The sequence below is a fragment of the Salvelinus sp. IW2-2015 genome, linkage group LG35 (assembly GCF_002910315.2).
Source record: "Salvelinus sp. IW2-2015 linkage group LG35, ASM291031v2, whole genome shotgun sequence".
NCBI lineage: Eukaryota > Metazoa > Chordata > Actinopteri > Salmoniformes > Salmonidae > Salvelinus > Salvelinus sp. IW2-2015.
In genome coordinates this window covers 3,859,855-3,879,631 of record NC_036874.1, presented here as the reverse complement: position 1 = coordinate 3,879,631, position 19,777 = coordinate 3,859,855, and the positions used below count along the sequence as shown (strand labels likewise).

General features: G+C 42.0%; 2 protein-coding genes across 2 annotated transcripts in view; one reads left to right on the top strand and one right to left on the bottom strand.

The window, feature by feature from the left end:
- The window catches only part of LOC111958629 (E3 ubiquitin-protein ligase UBR5-like), a 46,947-nt gene extending 42,585 nt beyond the window's left edge, over window positions 1–4,362 (bottom strand). Inside the window, 1 exon segment of the mRNA XM_070437314.1 lies at window positions 4,114–4,362. Coding sequence (XP_070293415.1) covers window positions 4,114–4,175 — 62 coding nt within the window. The 5' untranslated portion in view covers window positions 4,176–4,362.
- Window positions 4,363–14,962: 10,600 nt separating this feature from the next.
- Window positions 14,963–19,614, top strand: LOC111959127 (Krueppel-like factor 10). The gene is made up of 4 exons (XM_023980574.3): window positions 14,963–15,142; window positions 17,290–17,529; window positions 17,695–18,535; window positions 18,860–19,614. The coding sequence occupies exons 1-4, from the start codon at window positions 15,101–15,103 to the stop codon at window positions 19,162–19,164; spliced, it is 1,428 nt and encodes a 475-aa protein (XP_023836342.1). The 5' UTR covers window positions 14,963–15,100; the 3' UTR covers window positions 19,165–19,614.
- Window positions 19,615–19,777: the final 163 nt, after the last annotated feature.

Sequence of the window (19,777 nt, the reverse complement as noted above, 5' to 3'; positions counted from 1 at the left end):
ATTTTATTCATCACATTCCCAGTGGGTTAGAAGTTTACATACTAATTGAGTGTATTTGGTAGCATTGCCTTTAAATTGTTTAACTTGGGTCAAACGTTTCAWGTAGCCTTCCACAAGCTTCCCACAATAAGTTGGGTGAATTTTGGCTCATTCCTCCTGACAGAGCTGGTGTAACTGAGTCAGGTTTATAGGCCTCCTTGCTCGCACACACTTTTTCTGTTCTGCCCACACATTTTCTATAGGATTGAGGTCAGGGCTTTGTGATGGCCACTCCAATACCTTGACTTTGTTGTCCWTAAGCCAGATTGCAACAACTTCGGAAGTATGCTTGGGGTCAAAAGTCCATTTGGAAGACCAATTTGCGACCAACCTTTAACTTCCTGACTGATGTCTTGAAATATTGCTTCAATATATCCACGCAATTCTCTTTCCTCGTGATGCCATTTATTTTGTGAAGTGCACCAGTGTCTCCAGCAGCAAAGCACCCCCACAACATGATGCTGCCACCCCTGTGCTTCCCGGTTGGGATGATGGTCTACGGCTTGCAAGCCTCCCCCTTTTCCCTCCAAACATAACGATGGTCATTATAGCCAAACAGTTCCATTTTTGTTTCATCAGACCAGAAGACATTTCTCCAAAAAGTACGATCTTTGTCCCCATGTGCAGTTGCAAACCGTAGTCTGGCTTTTTTATGGCGGTTTTGGAGCAGTGGCTTCTTCCGTGCTAAGCAGCCTTTCAGGTTAGGTCGATATAGGTCTCATTTTACAGTGGATAGAGAGATACTTTTGTACCCATTTCCTCCAGCATCTTCACAAGGTTCTTTGCTGTTGTTCTGGGATTGATTTGCACTTTTCTCACCAAAGTACGTTCATCTCTAGGAGACAGAACACGTCTCCTTCCTGAGCGGTATGACGGCTGCGTGGTCCCATGATGTTTATACTTGCGTACTATTATTGTTTGTACAGATGAACATGGTACCTTCAGGCGTTTGGAAATTGCTCCCAAGGATGAACCAGAGTTGTGGAAGTCTACAATTTTCTTTCTGAGGTCTTGGCTGATTTCTTTTGATTTTCCTATGATGTCAAGCAAAGAGTCACTGACTTTGAAGGTAGGCCTTGAAATACATCCACAGGTACACCTCCAATTGACTCAAATGATGGCTTTAGAAGCTTCTGACAGGCTAATTGCATTGACATCATTTTCAGAATTTTCTAAGCTGTTTAAATGCACAGTCAACTTAGTGAACGTAAACTTCTGACCCACTGGAATTGTGATACAGTGAATTATAAGTGAAATAAATCTGCCTAAACAATTGTTGGAAAATTACTAATGTCATGCAAAGTAGATGTCCTAACCGACTTTCCAAAACTATAGTTTGTAAACAAGAAATTTGTGGAGTGGTTGTAAAACTAGTTTTAATGACTCCAACCTACGTGTATGTAAACTTCCGACTTCAACTGTACATCAGTACTATTGTGACCATTCTTTTTAGTACAAGTTTAGCAGAGTGATTATTTAGTACAACTCCAAGTCCTTAACTGTCACCATCTTAGACCTGCAAAATCTTTGATTCTAAGTAAGTTTAAAAACCATGTCGTGTAAAACATGGCAGGCTGACAGCTTTACTTTGTTTCAGCTCTAGCATCTATTCTCTCAACGAGTGAACCAGGCACATTCCTTACTCCTTTTGCTTGCTATGAAATGACAGGTCAAATAGGATCAACAATTGTTTAAACAGAGCTTCAACTGCTATAGGCTACACTACTGAAAGCATTGATTCTCAATTTAATGGTTGAAGTACAACAATGGTTATGTTGACAGGAAACAGGTGAAGATTACAAACATTTAATTAATCCATATGCTCAAGGGAGCAAGTCAATACACCAAGGCTGATATCATACAAAAAGTCAGCCGCAGAAAGTGGACAAATCTTGTCAAAGGTGTTGCAAAGGGGAAAGGCTATCAGACAGTAGAATGCAAGCTGTAAGGGGTGAAAATTTAAGTAATAGGCCTACGCCAAATGACATTTCCTGTCAAGCAAGCCCAGTGGACAAGCCAATGGATGGCAATGACTTATAAGGCATGGCCCGGCCGGTTGTCCAGCGACAGGAACCAGTCCGTCAGCAGAAGATAAACAATGAGCAAGCAACACTGTCTTGATATATGAGGCACACCACCCAGAGCCATTAAAAACTAACATCAACAGGACAGAAGGGTTCTTTTAGTCTGCAAGAAATGTGTTTGCGTATTCTAAACCTAATGTTTTCCTCCTAACCTGTACAAAAATACTGTTTGATCCAGTCAGAGAAGAATTAGTGTACTCATCTGGGTCATGAAAAGACATCCTGAACAGTCGAGGCAAGAGCAGTCCATGAGACTGGCTTGTGAGTCACAACCTATAAGCAAATATCCTATTTATTTGGGATAAAAGTATGCCTCTTGACAACTATGGTAAGAAACACCTCTTTGGTTAGACAACTACAGTTGAGCAGTAGGGGGATATATTAGCACATGGTGACCATATAGTAAATGTGAATGCATGCCATTGCCTGTGCTAGCAGCTTGTAAAAGATATGGCTTACTTGGGGAATGATTGTCATTCCACATCAGCCAATTATGTCACAAGATGAGTGAACATGATTGTATTAGGCCCAGGTTAAGTCAACTGAACCATCTTGGTCAATTAGGCCCAAGCAGGTGGCCAATGGTACAGACCTGGATTCTACACAAGTACAAAATCCTAGCTTCATATGTCATATCCTGGCTTTTAATTCAAGGTCATTCAATATGTGCTTTTCCAACATCCCAATCTCTGTCTTAAAGTAGAACYGCACATTAATCAGTTCAATCTCAATGGATGATATAAATAGGTTTACTATAAATCACCTACAGAGCAAAATGCAGGTCACAAGACAGACAGTCAAACTGTTCATAGCTGGTCCTTGTCTCTCTTAAGCTAACGCCTTTAAAAAATTGTAATTTAAAAAAGGCCAACTCCACCACTTTCAACCTCATTTTTATTATGTCCAGCATATGTGAAAACGTCGCATTTCTGTTTTGTACTTAAAAGAATACAACGTTATAAAGGTCTTGCTACCAAATTATATCTTCAACAGTGATTTTCAAACAGTGTGAGATTCGCGGTGACATGGGGGCCAAGAAAAGACACCCTTGGCCTAGAAACTCGTTGCAGGTTTTGTAAATCATAATTGTTTTACTTTTAATCCTACCTGCAATGTCACAGAGAAGCATTTTTTAGTACCTTATCTTTTAAATCCACATATCATAGAAAAGCGCTGTTTTCACATACTGTATTGGTTTGATGCCGGAGATTATGAATATGACGTTGAAAACGGGCTGATGTTATTTTTTTTATTTAACTAGGCAAGTTGCAAGTTCACGAGGAACAATATTAGTTGGTCGACTAACGTTTGTTAGTTAACTAACGTCGTTGGCTAGATAAACAAGTCGTAGCAAATAAGCAAATAATCCAATGTTAGCTTACAATTGGTTGGCTGGATAACGGTACCTAACTAGCAAGCAAACATATTGGCACAAGTGTGGCTAGCTTAGCTAACGTTATCTAGCAGTGACTAATACATTAACTAGCTTATTAGCCACTTAACTAGCTAGCTACATCTTCAATGGTTCCGTTGAGCTGGCCAACTGGATAGTCGACAATAAGATATCCAAAAGGTAGTTAACATGACATACACAATGTCAAATGCAAAAAAACATTGACGGATCATTACAATGCCATAATCACCGACGTACCCCCCATCCCCCAAGCCGCATTGTCCATCTCAACTCTGACCATCGGCCAATCATTCCAGGCAGAGTCAGAGAACGAACGAAACAGCTCCGTTAACTGCTGCTAGCTCTGGCTAACTAGCTTATTAGCCTAGCAGGCTAGCTAACGTCGTTAGCTACGTTGAAGAGGCTTGTTCAAGATTCCGGGCCTTACTTCAAGAACGGTAATGTGGTCGAAAATTGTTCGATTGAAATACACATGACAATATGAACATTGCTTCGAAACAAATAGATAATCGTCGGGTGCCACACCCTACACATAAATTGATTTAAACCCTTATTTTCCACGCCCGCAACAAATACCTGTCATTGAGCTGGTCCTCAGTCCCGGGCAACGGGTGAACCACGAAGTGTATGGATGTCATGGATCCAATCCAAATGAACACACAAATGTGTCTGGGAAATGTTATTTTCTCGATATCTGTATATGTAAGGATTCATATAAATATTTTATGACAAAAAATCCCGAGCTTAGAACTACAGCCTCCTCACCCACATGCCGCCATCTTAACTCTACCAAGCTTTTTCGTTCTGTATGTTGATTAACGTTAGCACACACGCAAACTGGATGCTGGTTGGACCTTGAACAGAAACAGGGAATATGTTAAACGGAACGGGATTGGTTTAGAGAAGAAAGGCAATGAAGAGAAAGGAAATGAACAATTCTAGACGTCTAACTCGTGCTATTATAACAATTTAACTGGATTGTGATAAATCTATTTATTTGGGTATTTTATTAGGATCCCCATCAGCTGTTGCGAAAGCAGCAGCTACTCTTCCTGGGGTCCACACCAAACATGAAACATAATACAGAATAACATTATACAGAACATCAATAGACAAGAATGTGTTCATATATGATGTCTAGGATTAGTAGACTACAGTTTAAAGGAAATTGCTACTGTTTTTTATATTGGTCCTGACACAAGAGGTAGGATAATTATGACAGTATCCTCTCCTAGAAGGAAGATTATACACAATGCCTCCAGGTGCACGATACGGATGCACAAAGGAATGCTGCCAACAAATCCAAGGATGTTTGAGATAATCCATAATACATTTGGAGCTCTGTGGGGATTTAGCAAACAATGATAACAGGCAATGACAATGACAAAACTGGGTCAATAGAGCAAACAAAATCATGTCTTACATTCAGACATTTCCTTTCCACTCTGTRATTACTTTTCTGATAAATAAACATTCTCCGTTATGCAAACTGGTATGTGGATACTATAACATGGCGATTGAGGATCACTGTCCAGTATGACTTTCGTGTAGGTGTATATTAACCAATGATTGTTTCCCATTCCATTTATAATCCCCATGCTCCCTCTGCTGGTTGATATCCCCACAGCTCAAGAGAGGAATTACATACTTCAATTAAATGTCTAGTTTTGAATTACATTTGGTTGAGTTGTCAACTAACATGAATTCAACGTGAAATCAACCAACATTATAACCTATCATAGGATTTAAGTTAAAAGTTGTGTGAATAAAATACGAAATTCTCTTATATTGATGACTTTTTGCAAATCCAATCAGTTTTCCACATTGATTCAACGTAATCAAATAGAAATTGTCTGTTGAAATGAAGTGGAAACAATGTTGATTCAACCAGTTTTTGCCCAGTGGGTATAGTGGCGTAATGAAAAAGGTCCACAGATATAGCACTTGTCTATAGACCTTCAGTAACCACTGTCAAAATCATACATGTGTCCTATTTTCTTTCAAAAGTGTTTTCTATTTTAATGCATTTATTTATTACTTCCTCCATTTAAACACATTGAAAAAATGTGCTGTTTTATAATGCTATTCTAGACATTTTGTCAGGAGGCTATGAGAAAATGTTGCCGTTTTAAAGCTAATTTCCTGAATGTCTACACATTTTCTATGGGTCAGAGAGAAAAATGTGCTGTTTTATAGCTCATCTCATGCTATTGCTCACATTTTGCCATGAGGCTGAGAGAGCATTTTGAAGTTTTCAATTCTACAAATTTTGCCATCATAAATTATCCACAACCCAATTTGTTGTGGGGGGGGGGGCCTGGGGGTCGGAGCCCTTCATGCCTGTTCGGTAATCCGGCTCTACTAATATTTAAATATCTATACATGAAAATGTAATATATTAAAGAGCCAGAATAACCAAAGGGACACTGGATATGGTGGGTTAAAAATGCAATACAGTATTAAAAATGCAATTCCTCTTCCTGAAATAATTGGAAATTAGGGAAATTGACAATAGAACAGCATAGTAAACTTAGGCCAGCCTAGCTACAGTAAAAGGCACCCCTGCACTGCTTGATTCACGTTGCTCTGGATATGAGTGCTGTGCTGGCCTAATTATGGCAGAACCCCCAAAAGAAGCATGGCAGCAGGAACCAAAGGTATAATTATTTTAGCCTGTTTTTAAAWTTCCACACAGCAATAAAAACATGTTGGCTGGCTTTTGCTACGCATCCAGTGTTGTGGGATTATATGTTACAGTACATATTTTTGAAAAAAAATTATTAAAACATTTTGATAGACCTGGTGCAGTTTTTAAGATAACTCTATTATGTAGCAGAAGCATTGATTGCATGTACCTACTCATCTAGAAACAGCTTCAGTAGTTTAGACCTATGGTCTGTCTGGGTTACTTTAAGTTTGTTTTTTATACCAGCAGATGGCAGGCTTTGTCTTTCACTTTTGAGAAGTGTGTTGTTGGCTGCTGATCGAGTATCCCAAAGACAGGGCCCTAATCCTCCCTTTATGATACCCAATAACTCTTTGTCAAATCCCAAGTATTTGACTGTTTATTTWAAAAAAAATACTTTTTCAAGAAATATTGTATTTTATGATCACAGTATCAGAGGAAGAATTCATTTATGAAGGAATTTAACACAGAAAATAAAGATTTCTATATTTCTCKAAAAATAAAAGATACAGTATATGCTCTGTGTTAAAAAACATCACAAATGGAAAAGGATACATCTGTGTTCTCAGGGTATAAAATTATCTAAACTGTATACAACTGCTCATTTGAATGACAAAGAGAGGCACATAGATAATGCTACAGGTTTGTCTGTTCGTCATCTCTTTCTTCTTCATCATCAGCCTATACAGTAGAAGAAATTACTAATACTCTGAAATTCATGACTGTACAGCCCGTTTGAGTATAGGAGTGGAAAAGAAGGGAATAGAGAGCTCCACTTCTCRCTGCCTGTCCCTGAGGTGAATGAGTGGAGAGAGTCCTTCATCTGACAGAGAGACTCTCGTATTCCCTCAGAATCAACATAAACTGCAAAGTTCCCAGAGAGCCAGCTGCTGTGATCTGCTTCACACTCACTTGCTTTCTTCAGTAAAGTTAGATTTGGTACAGCTGGTTGACAATTCTCTCAGCGGTATTGCAAAATGTTTCTACAAAAAAATAAAAACATGAGGGCAAATCTGGTTCATGTGGCCATTGGTCTGGTACTAGGCGTACACATAAGTAAATGTGAGGTGACCATGTTTTAGTTTCTTATGTTGTGTTATAACCTCTGTGGTCTATGGTTATGACAGTTTTATAACAAATATTAACAGTTTGTTTTTTACTTACACTTCAGGTACTTTGCATTGTTGTATTCTGAATAGTCAGTGGCAAACCACGTTATATAGGGGGTGGGGGGCTTAGTTTACATGATGAAATGCATTGTTAAGATGTTGTTAAAATAGTTGGATGACAGAGAAAAACAAACACTGATTATTCAGATGATGTAATACATTTTGCAGATTATGCTTGCTAACTGTCTGACAAGACATTTCCCTAAAAATATCACCTGCAAGAACATTTCCAGGAGTTAAACAGATTGTATAGCTGGTGGAATTGTCACCAAAACATATTGCATTTCCAGAAATCCACTGTGTGCCTCTGTGTATTCCTATCCGGAGGTGGTTGAACTCCATGCCAGTACCACTCTGTTGCCACTAATCCTAAATGTAACCCTTTATCAGAGCCAAGTCAAACAAGAACATATAAATATCACTGTTATTTTTAGATTACGGGTCAATGTGTTATCAAATGGCCTAAAATGGGGATCAATATGGACATACTGATAATAAAACAAACAGCAGGAAACATGCTGTGTCACTGCAATGGGTGCACTGCATTATACAATGCAGAAATCTAGTGCACATCCTTCAACCTTCACCTCACATATTCACATTCACATTGGTTATACAATTTAGATCAGATTACAACCTCTGCCATTTTCTAGCCACTTAAAAGCTTAATTTTGTATTTATTTTAATTTTTCACCTTTATTTAACCAGATAGGCCAGTTGAGAACAGGTTCTCATTTACAACTGCGACCTGGCCAAGATAAAGCAATTTGTCCTACAAAAACAACAAAACAGAGTTTCATATGGGATAAACACACGTACAGTCAATAACACAATAGAAAAATCTATGTACAGTGTGTGCAAATGTAGTAAGATTAGGGAGGTAAGGCAATAAATAGGCCTTAGAGGTGAAATAATTACAATTTAGCATTAACACTGGAGTGATAGATGTGCAGATGATGATGTGCAAGTAGAGATACTGGGGTGCAAAAGAGCAAAAATACATAAATAACAATATGGGGATGAGGTAGTTGGGTGTGCTATTTACAGATGGGCTGTGTACAGAGACAGTGAACGGTAAGCTGCTCTTKCAGCTGATTCTGAAAGTTAGAGAGGGTGATATGAGTCTCCAGCTTCAGTGATTTTTGCAATTCGTTCCAATCATTGGCAGCAGAGAACTGGAAGGGAAGGCGGCCAAAGGAGGTGTTGGCTTTGGGGATGACCAGTGAAATATACCTGCTGGAGCGCATGCTACGGGTGGGTGTTGCTATGGTGACCAGTGAGCTGAGATAAGGCGGGGCTTTACCTAGCAAAGACTTATAGATGACCTGGAGCCAGTGGGTTTGGCGAAGAATATGTAGCGAGGGCCAGCCAATGAGAGCATACAGGTTGCAGTGGTGGGTAGTATATGGGGCTTTGGTGACAAAACAAATGGCACTGTGATAGACTACATCCAATTTGCTGAGTAGAGTGTTGGAGGCTATTTTGTAAATGACATCGCCAAAGTCAAGGTTCGGTAGGATAGTCAGTTTTACGAGGGTATGTTTGYCAGCATGAGTGAAGGATGCTTTGTTGCAAAATAGGTTACCGATTCTTGATTTAATTTTAGATTGGAGATACTTAATGTGAGTCTGGAAGGAGAGTTTACAGTCTAACCAGACACCTAGGTATTTGTAGTTGTCTACATATTCTAAGTCAGAACCGTCCAGAGTAGTGATGCCAGTCGGGCGGGCGGGTGCGGGCAGCAATCGGTTGAAGAGCATGCATTTAGATTTACTAGCATTTAAAAGCAGTTGGAGGCCACGGAAGGAGTGTTGTATGGCATTGAAGCTCGTTTGGAGGTTTGTTAACACAGTGTCCAAAGAAGGGCCAGATGTATACAGAATTGTGTCGTCTGCGTAGAGGTGGATCAGAGAATCACCCGCAGCAAGAGCGACATCATTGATATATACAGAGAAAAGAGTCGGCCCAAGAATTGAACCCTGTGGTACCCCCATAGAGACTGCCAGAGGTCCGGACAACAGGCCCTCCGATTTGACACACTGAACTCTATCTGAGAAGTAGCTGGTGAACCAGGCGAGGCAGCCATTTAAGAAACCAAGGCTATTGAGTCTGACGATAAGAATGCGGTGATTGACAGAGTCGAACGCCTTGGCCAGGTCGATAAAGACGGCTGCACAGCATTGTCTTTTATCGATGACGGTTATGATATCGTTTAGGACCTCAGCATGGCTGAGGTGCACCCATGACCAGCTCGGAAACCAGATTGCATAGTGGAGAAGGTACAGGATGTTTTGTGCTGGTCAAGGGCAGTCAAGTCTGGGGTGAACCAAGGGCTATATCTGTTCTTAGTTCTACATTTTTTGAATGGGGCATGCTTATTTAAGATGGTGAGGAAAGCACTTTTAAAGAGCAACCAGGCATCCTCTACTGACGGGATGAGGGCATCAAGCTTAGATTGTAGGACGGCCGCGGCGTTAAACATATCCCAGTATAGGTCACCTAACAGTACGAACTCTGAAGATAGATGGGGGGCAATCAGTTCACATATGGTGTCCAGGGCACAGCTGGGGGCTGAGGGGGGTCTATAACAAGCGGCAACGGTGAGAGACTTATTTCTGGAAAGGTGGATTTTTAAAAGTAGAAGCTCGAATTGTTTGGGCACAGACCTGGATAGTATGACAGAACTCTGCAGGCTATCTCTGCAGTAGATTGCAACTCTGCCCCCTTTGGCAGTTCTAACTTGTCGGAAAATGTTGTAGTTGGGGATGGACATTTGAMAATTTTTGGTGGTCTTCCTAAGCCAGGATTCAGACACGGCTAGAACATCAGGGTTGGCGGAGTGTGCTAAAGCAGTGAATAAAACAAACTTAGTGAGGAGGCTTCTGATGTTAACATGCATGAAACCAAGCTTTTTACGGTTACAGCGTCTAGGGAATAGGTGTTGTGCTGGGAGCTACAGGGCCTGGGTTAACCTCTACATCACCAGAGGAACTGATGGGGTCAACTTGGGGTCATGATAGGGGCTGCACCAAATGTTTGATGTATTATAATAATTGATGATGCTTATGTTGTATTAATAGAAGGGGAAGGGCTATAAGACCCCTCCCCCTGCACTTGTGTAGGGTCCTAGACTACAGATTAACAATATATATATTCATTATAAGGTTTAATATTGTTCCACAGTCTTTTCTAGTCGCTGCCTCTTGTAAAGAAACGGTCTGAGAGATGTGTYAGTTATTGCAGTCAAAACAGGASGTCTGTGAGAAAATGCCTCAAAGATAAAATAGATTCATAGACACAGAACCCTGCAGGGGAGTGAAAGAGATAAGAGACTAGTCAGACATACCACTATAAATCAACTTGGGGAGTGGACATTTACTGCTAATAACACTGAAACTATTGTTTGTATAGTTGTGTATGCATGGGCTTGGTCTCATGAGTAGAAGGTAATGATGTAGAAGGTGACATCACTAGGGGTTGACTGCAAGCATAATAAAATAACTTGGACCTTTTCCTATTTTGCCTAACTCAGGGGAGACATCAGTTGTATGTGTGATCTTTGATATTTGACTTCTGTCTACAGCTGGATTTCAAACAGAATTGTTATGATTTATAAGTTGTGACGACCCTCCCACTCTGTCTGCCGTATTCTCTCTTTGTTCTTGTTTCCTTATTAGGATGCCGGTGGGCGGAGTTGGGAGGGTCGTCAGCTACATGGGAAACACCTGGGCCCGCTGAGTCATAGGATAAATACACCACTTCCCCATTCATGGAGGAGACTCTCTCCATGCAGACACCTTCATAGATTTTGTTGTGAATCTTGGTGGCTTTTTGGTTATTTGCTTTGGCATCTTTCAACACCCTACATGATCACATTCATGCATGCAAAACACTCACTTACACTACTGATTACTGATTACACACACCATTGTTAATTGCATTTAGGTTACCTTAGTTAATAAATATATTAACTATTATTTTTGTTATTCCTTATCTCCATGTTGTCTCCCTTTTGTTARGGGCTTTGAGCCGGTTCGTGACAAAGTACACATTTTGAGTATTCCTTATTTGTTTAAGTAAAAAAACGGAGCACAGAAAAATGGAACCAACAGAACAGAGGAGGAGTAGGATAAGGGCACAGCTAAAGGCTATAAGAACTGGTTGTCTAGTGCGTTGGGAACAGAGAATAAAAGGAGCAGATTTCTGGGCGTGGTAGAATAGATTCAGGGCATAATGTACAGACAAGGGTATGGTAGGATGTGAGTATAGTGGAAGTAAACCTAGACATTGAGTGACGATGAGAGCGGTTGGGTCTCTGGAGGCACCAGTTAAGCCAGTTGAGGTCTCTGCATGTGTGGGGGGTGGGACAAAAGAGCTATCTAAGGCATGTTAGGCGGGGCTGGGGGCTCTACAGTGAAATAAAACAATAATAACTAGCTGACACAGCAGTAGACAAGGCATATTGACATTAGGGAGAGGCATGTGTAGCCGAGTGATCAATGAGCAGCAATAGGTGAGTCAGGGAGCCGTTCGGTAGTCGCTACAACGCTAGGCGAGCTGGAGACACGGCGATTCAGAAAGCTAGCGGGCCGGGGATAGCAGATGGGTCTTCGGCGACCTTGCAACAGAAAAGCCTGTTGAAACCACCTCAGACGATTAGGTCGGCAGACCAGTCGTGATGGATCGGCGGGGCTCCGTGTCGGCAATAAAGGGTCCAGGCTAATTGACAAAATATGAATTCGCTGGTAGACCTCTTCGGCTAGCCGGGAGATGGGCCTAGCTCGAGGCTAGCTCAAGGCTAACTGGTGCTTGCTTCGAGACAGAGGCGTTAGCCAGCAGTAGCCACTCGGTTGCAGCTAACTAGCTGTGATGATCCGGTGTAATGGTCCAGAGCTTGCGGCAGGAATCCGGTGATGCGGTAGGGAAAAAGCAGTCCGATATGCTCTGGGTTGATATCGCGCTGTGCAGACTAGCAGGTATTGACCGAGCTGAAGCTGGCTGGTGTCCGAGTTAARGGTGAAGACCGCTAGCAGTGGCTAACTGACTACTAGCTAGTAGCTAGTTAGCTGGCTAGCTTCTGATGGGGGTTCCGGTTCTAAAGTATAAAAATAGCAGATCCGTACCACATTGGGTGAGGCGGGTTGCAGGAAAGTATATTCAGTCCGTAGATGGAAAGTGAGTAAAATATATACYAAATATATATGAAAAAAACAAGGAAAATGACTATTTATACGGGACAAGACAAACACACGTCCGACTGCTACGCCATCTTGGGGGGAAAAAACACTGCCCCATTAGATAAGTAAATAAGTGGAGGAGTACTCTAGTTAGAGCCATATTGTGTGGGGGAGTGTTTGGAGTAAAACCCTGGTGTCCTTTACTTAAAGTAATCCACACCACACCTGGTTTCAAATAATATTTGTTTACTATGATAGACAACAAAAACTTAAGCTGCACTTGATTGAGCTTGCCTTGCACAYTAGAATAGTCCCAAAAGTACAAACGTCACCCATCTGGCGTTCCAGGTGGACTAATTGAAATTCTCAAAAGTATTTGAAAGAATACTTGAAACGAGGTCTCACCCATTCACACAGGGAGAAGTCTCTTAGGCATCAGTAAACAGTGCCAATGTCTCCAGGATTTAAGATTTACATTTTACAATCCTCCAATGTACACTCTGAAGACCAAATGCTGAGCCTCTCCCCACTGCTATTTCACCACCACTAAACAGGCCCACATCAGCTGGGACGACACCAGCTCTCGTCACTCAGGCTGTCACTCAGGCCAGCACAAGAAATATGAGTTATTTCCAGCTCAGTAACAAGATAGCTCACTGAGGAGTGAGGCTTCAAAATAACTCCTCTGTACTGCTAGCTGGGACTTTTTTTTAAAGATTGAGTTTAGGACTGATCAGTGTGGGATAAACTGGAATAAGTCTACGTCTATTATTAATGTTAATGGGGCGGCAGGTAGCCTAGTGGTTAGAGCGTTGGACTAGTAACCGAAAGGTTGCGCGATCGAATCCCTGAATTGACAAGGTAAAAATCTGTTGTTCTGCCCCTGAACAAGGCAGTTAACCCACTGTTCCTAGGCCGTCATTGAAAATACGAATTTGTTCTTAACTGACTTGCCTAGTTAAATAAAGGTTAAAATAAAAAATGTTAGTAATCTAATATGGGTCTGTCTAGGCCTAGATGCATGCAACCACCTCTCACTCCTCCACCCCCATGCACTACAATCTCATAAACCACCCAGCTTCAGAGTTCAGCATAATGTGACTGCTGGCATTTATGTGAGAAAGGGGGAGGGATGGACACTGCTGGGCTTTTCCTGGTCTCTTCTGAGAAAAAGGGATGGATTCAGGGACTGTGCCCAGGCCCTCTTGCCACACCTCCATTCCAGCAATAATCTCAGATGAACGGCAGCAGCTCAGATAGCCTGTAAGATTCTGATCACAAGATACTGTACTGGCACAGTTGCCTCAAGCCTCAAAGTTAGTCCAACACTCCAGATACGACCCCATCTATTTGCATTACAACTTGAATCTAGGACACACTATTTGGCCGAGATGTACAGTACATAAGCTTGGCACCCAGAGCTAGAGACCGGTGGCCGTCTAGAGACTGTGCATTGACACTACATGATACTGTGATACAGTGAACTAGTAATGGAGTTAACTCTTTTAAGGAACACTGTACTTGATGGAAAGAGTCCAGTGAGTCACAACTGACTGGACTGAATGAAATATTTTCTTATTTGATTTATAGTCAATTATTTTAATGGAGGTAAGATGTTAAATACTATCATTCAATGTCAGATAGATACTAACACCACCCAGAGGCCTGGAGCTGCCGTGCTGCCAGGCTGTGGTTGCGTACCAAATAGCTCCCTATTTTCTATATAGTGCACTACCCTATGGGTCCTGGTCAAAAGTAGTACATTGTTAAGTGAACAGGGGTCCATTTGGGAGGCAATCTGTGTGTATGTTTCACTATTGTCTCTGTCTGCAGCCTCCCATTGTTCCCAGTCTCTTCCCCATGGAGGAATGTCTAGACAGCTGACACTTACCACTTACCTTTACTTACACCCCCCAGACCTGCTGCTGCAACCATACCTAACGTAATATATGATACAAATTTGGTTTCCCGGATTTACGTTTACTATATTGTATAGTCTATGAGACCAGTCTGCTATATAATATTGGATTTTATATTTTTAAGTCAAGTCTTATTGACTTTTTAAAAAATGAATGTTTATTTTTTATTTGTACTAATAATATCAGGTGTGTAAAAGAATGTAATATAATATAACAATTAAAGTATCATCAGATGTAGTTCAGTAGACTGGAAAATAACTGATATCTTTCAAAATTCGACAATTCGTCATATTAGGGGTTTCGGGAAAGGGGGATTCGCAGCTATATTTTCACACGCTGATGCTGTTGTGTACCACGCTGTTTCCACGGACCACATCAGCCCCTGATCACGCGTTGATTCTTCTCTTATTGGTTCCTGTCTAACACACCTTTGTGTCTGATTGGCTGAAAGTAGAGACCGGCCCCTCTGTATCCACTGCATTTGAAATTATGGCCGAATGGAACTAGAAAAAGGAAAAGGGAAACGTCTATTGTAACATTTACCACAAATCCGACTGTCACACACCACTTCATTAACACAGTGAAGTTACATTCGATACATTGTCTCCGAATATGAGAAAATGTATGTCGTCTTTTGTCGAGCGCCACAACAATGTAAGTAGCTACAATCCTCATTCTCACTGAAGTATTTAGGAAACCACTAACGTTAGTGATGTTGGATGATTACATTTTGTTTTTAAAAAAGTGCATATATCTCTTTGGAATAGGTTTTGAAGTAAACATAACTTTTTGAGATATTTTCAGTAATAATAAGTGGATGTTGAGATTTAGTTGAATTTGTAGGACAGTAGATTTGAGTCCCATCTCTCTGCGTAGCCTGTGGGAGGGGGCGTGGGACTGTTTGTATAAGCAGCACGCCCGGTGCATCTGCTGGGTAACTGTGTTAAAGGCCAAAGTGCTGGGAAACACTAGCCGATCACTCACAGTTCACAAAATTCTGAACTTTGATAGGGGGCACAAATTCTGAACTCCTCACAAGGGGCCGCAGTGGCTGGCGGGTCTGCGTACCCACATCCCCATACCCACACATGCAGTCAACTGATTTGTGCAGTCAATCCATTTGTGCAGTTAAATGACTGAACTCTTAACTATAGTAAATGTATTATACCAGTAGCCAGGGCTGGCCCTAGCCTTTTCGGGGCCTTAAGTGAGCAAAACATTTGACTTGTTTACTTGACACCAGAGATACATTTTTTTGTTTTAAAGATAATTTACTGCAATTCTATACATTTTGCCATTGCACATAGGGGCTCCTGTGTGGCACAGCGGTCAAAGGCACTGCATCTCAGTGCTAGAGGCATCACTACAGACCCTGGTTTGATCCTGGGCTGTATCACAACCGGCCATGATCGGGAGGCCGATAGGGTGGTGCACAATTGGCCCAGCGTCACCGTCATTGTCAAATAAGAATTTGTTCTTAACTGACTTGCCCAGTTAAATAACAACACACCGCCGACTCCGGGATGCTGGCTTTCTATGCAGAGTTCCTCTGTCCAGTGTCTGTGTTCTTTTGCCCATCTTAATCTTTTATTTTAATTGGCCAGTCTGAGATGTGTTTTTTTTCTTTGCAACTTTGCCTAGGCCAGCATCCTGGAGTCGCCTCTTCACTGTTGAGACTGGTGTTTTGCGGGTACTATTTAATGAAGCTGCCAGTTGAGGACTTGTGAGGCGTCTGTTTCTCAAACTAGACACTCTAATGTACTTGTCCTCTTGCTCAGTTGTGCACCGGGGCCTCCCACTCCTCTTTCTATTCTGGTTAGAGCCAGTTTGCGCTGTTCTGTGAAGGGAGTAGTACACAGCATTGTATGAGATCTTCAGTTTCTTGGCAATTTCTCGCATGGAATAGCCTTCATTTCTCAGAACAAGAATAGACTGACAAGTTTCAGAAGAAAGTCCTTTGTTTCTGGCCATTTTGAGCCTGTAATTGAACCCACAAATGCTGATGCTCCAGATACTCAACTAGTCTAAAGAAGGACAGTTTTATTGCTTCTTCAATCAGATAACAGTTTTCAGCTGTGCTAACATAATTGCAAAAGGGTTTTCTAATGATCAATTAGCCTTTTAAAATTATAAACGGATTAGCTAACACAACGTGCAATTAGAACACAAGAGTGATGGTTGCTGATAACGGGCCTCTGTACGCCTATGTAGATATTCCATTAAAAATSAGCSGTTTCRWMSTMSAATAGTCATTTWCAACATTAARATTGCTTTTCTTTAWAAAAAACAYGAARTTTATWCAYWTGTGMGTGTGTGTGTGTGTGTGTGTGTGTGTGTGTGTGTGTGTGTGTGTGTGTGTGTGTGTGTGTATATATTCCCACAGAAGTAGTGCACTGGGCCTTAATAGTCCAGTATCAGGGATGCTGGCCCAAGTTGCCTCCAATGCTTCCCATAATTGTGTCAAGTTGGCTGGCATTCTTGATACGCACGGAAAACTGTTGAGTGTGAAAAACCCAGCAGTGTTGTATTTCTTGAAACAAACCGGTGCGCCTGGCACTGAAATATTTTTATTTCTTACCCTCTGAATGGCACATATGAACAAGCCATGTCTCAAGGCTTAAAAATCCTTATTTAACCTGTCTCCTCCCCTTCATCTACACTGATTAAAGTGGATTTAACAAGTGACATTAATAAGGAATCATAGCTTTCACTTGGATTCACCTGGTCAGTCAATATCATGGAAAGAGCAGGTGTTCTTAATGTTTTGTACACTCAGTGTATATTTCTTTATCTCTTAACAGAGTGGCACAATGGAAGTTGATGAGCTGTACTATCCTGGCAGTCAGAACCATGAAGAGTCCCAGTGTCACCCTATGGCCGTGGGAGACGTGGAGGCTCTTATGTTCATGAACACCCACTGGAAAGCCAGGACTTCCAGGAGCTTCAAGCATAGACAGTTCCGACCTCTGACCCCTTCCTCTGACTTCTCAGAGGATGACTCTCGTCTCTCACTTGACCCGGCTGAGGTTCATGAGTCTCTGGTAAATTTCCTGTGTTAGTTGTGTGTGTTCTCTCAAGTTCTGTCACATACATTCACTGTGATAATCCTCCATACTAAGTGAAATTTAATAAATATAACCTCACACAATGTAGAGATTATATCGTTTCGTAACCACTTCCTTGTTTTTTTTTACCCTCCGTCTCAGTGTATGACCCCGCCATACAGCCCGCCAAACTTTGAGGCCATTCACAGTCATCCTGCTCCAGAGACAGTACAGACCTCCTGGTGCCAGAGACATAACCCACAGCCAGCACAGCAGGGCTTGACACAGCCACAGATGGTCAGCCAGCCCCGATCACAGGCCACCAGTGTGATCCGTCACACTGCAGACGCACAGCACTGCAGCTGGAGCATCTGTCCAGCCGCCCCCCTGGAGCACAGACTAACCCAACCCCTGCCTCCCCAGCCCCAGCCAAGCCCAGACGGCATCTACCCCCTGGCAGATAGGCTATATGGCAAGGACTCCAAAGGGAACATGACACCCCTTGACTCCTCTYCTGAACTGGCTGCCACCCAGGCTCCGGTTACTGTGACTCTGCCAGCCTCTGTTGGTAAATTCCACCAACCTACATCGGTGTCCCCTGTCAACTGTGGGGTTTCTCCTGTTCCGGTTTACTGCCAGATACTACCTGCTGTGCCCATTGCAGCGAACAGTCATATTCCAATGGTAGAGACCAGTCACCAACAACCGTCAGCAGCAGTTGGTCCTCCTTCAGTCTTCTTCATGGGCGACCAGGTGACAAAGGGCCCTATCATCTTCTTGGTTCCCTGGCCAGTTGTCGGGATCCAGCAGTCAGTGCTGACACCTGGTGGCACCAAGCTGCCAGCCATCGCCCCAGCGCCAGGCTTCACCTCAGTGGTCCAGCGGAGTAGCCCGCAGCCCGCTGAGGTGTCCAGAGTCCGCAGCCATATCTGCCCCCACGAGGACTGTGGCAAGACCTACTTTAAGAGCTCCCACCTCAAGGCTCACATGAGGACTCACACAGGTAAGACGGGGTTGGTGGGGAGTCAGGTTTAAATGTTACAAATTCAGATAGTGGCCTTTTTGTTTACAAGTAACACAAGCATTACATATTGTAGGAATAACAACAGAGCTTATCTCAGATTTTTAGTTAGTATTAGTTAGTATTATTTTCTTTGGCTTCCTCTTGCTACCTTATTGGTGCTGTAATTGCACTAAAGTCACAACGTTCAAAGACCTCCTTACATGCCGTAACAACAAGATCAGGTAATCACCCTCTTAGCCTGTATGGCTGACTGTGTGTGTCTCCTGCTGTAACACTAGTCTTTCCTCTATGTGTTCTGTTCAGGTGAGAAACCTTTCAAATGTAGGTGGGAAGGCTGTGAGAGACGCTTCGCCCGATCCGATGAGCTATCACGCCACCGTAGAACCCACACGGGAGAGAAGCGCTTCGCCTGCCCCATGTGCCACAGCCGCTTCATGCGTAGCGACCACCTGGCCAAGCACGCCCGTCGACACCTGGACACCAACAAGAAGCCCTGTTGGCAGATGGGAGTCTGTCACAGCGTTGATGTTACACATGCAGTGTTTTCAGCACCGTTCCTTCGTCCTCTGCCCGGAATAAACTCTTGCCTTAAAGACACTGTAGAATAAGCTGTTTCTTCATTAGATGGGAAGGAACTCATTCACTGTGATACTGTTCACTGAAGACTTCAATGCAATTAATTACATGTTGAATTCTTAAAAAACTAAAGTTGTTAGACATGTTTAAAGTTTCTTGACTTTTAATTTCATATTTCATTCAGGTCCACTTGAGATATTATGTTGTTATTGGCAGTTTAATGTGTGATGAATGATAGCAGGGTTTTACTCCTTTACATTAAGTTTGATCAGCTTACTTGTTGAAGATTATACAAATATTATTGTTTACAACTGTGCTTTGAACTACTGACAAGACGAGATCAACCTCTTGTCATTTGGTTATAGTGGTGGCAACTGTCCCCTCTTTCTGTGGAAACCTCCAAAGTGTGGAGCAAGGTACAGAAATGTAGAAGTTAAAACTGAACAACCAGAGCCTTAAATAGACTCTTCCAGAATCTCTGAGCCTACCAAATAAGTCAATTACCGTTATGGATTGCAAAACTATGCTTGACTATTAGATCTTGTGCATTTAATTGTTTTTCTACCTACTGAATGTGCTCAATACACTGTATATTTAATATTCATGAGAATTATGTTTGGCCAAAGATAGAATGTTAAGAGAAAA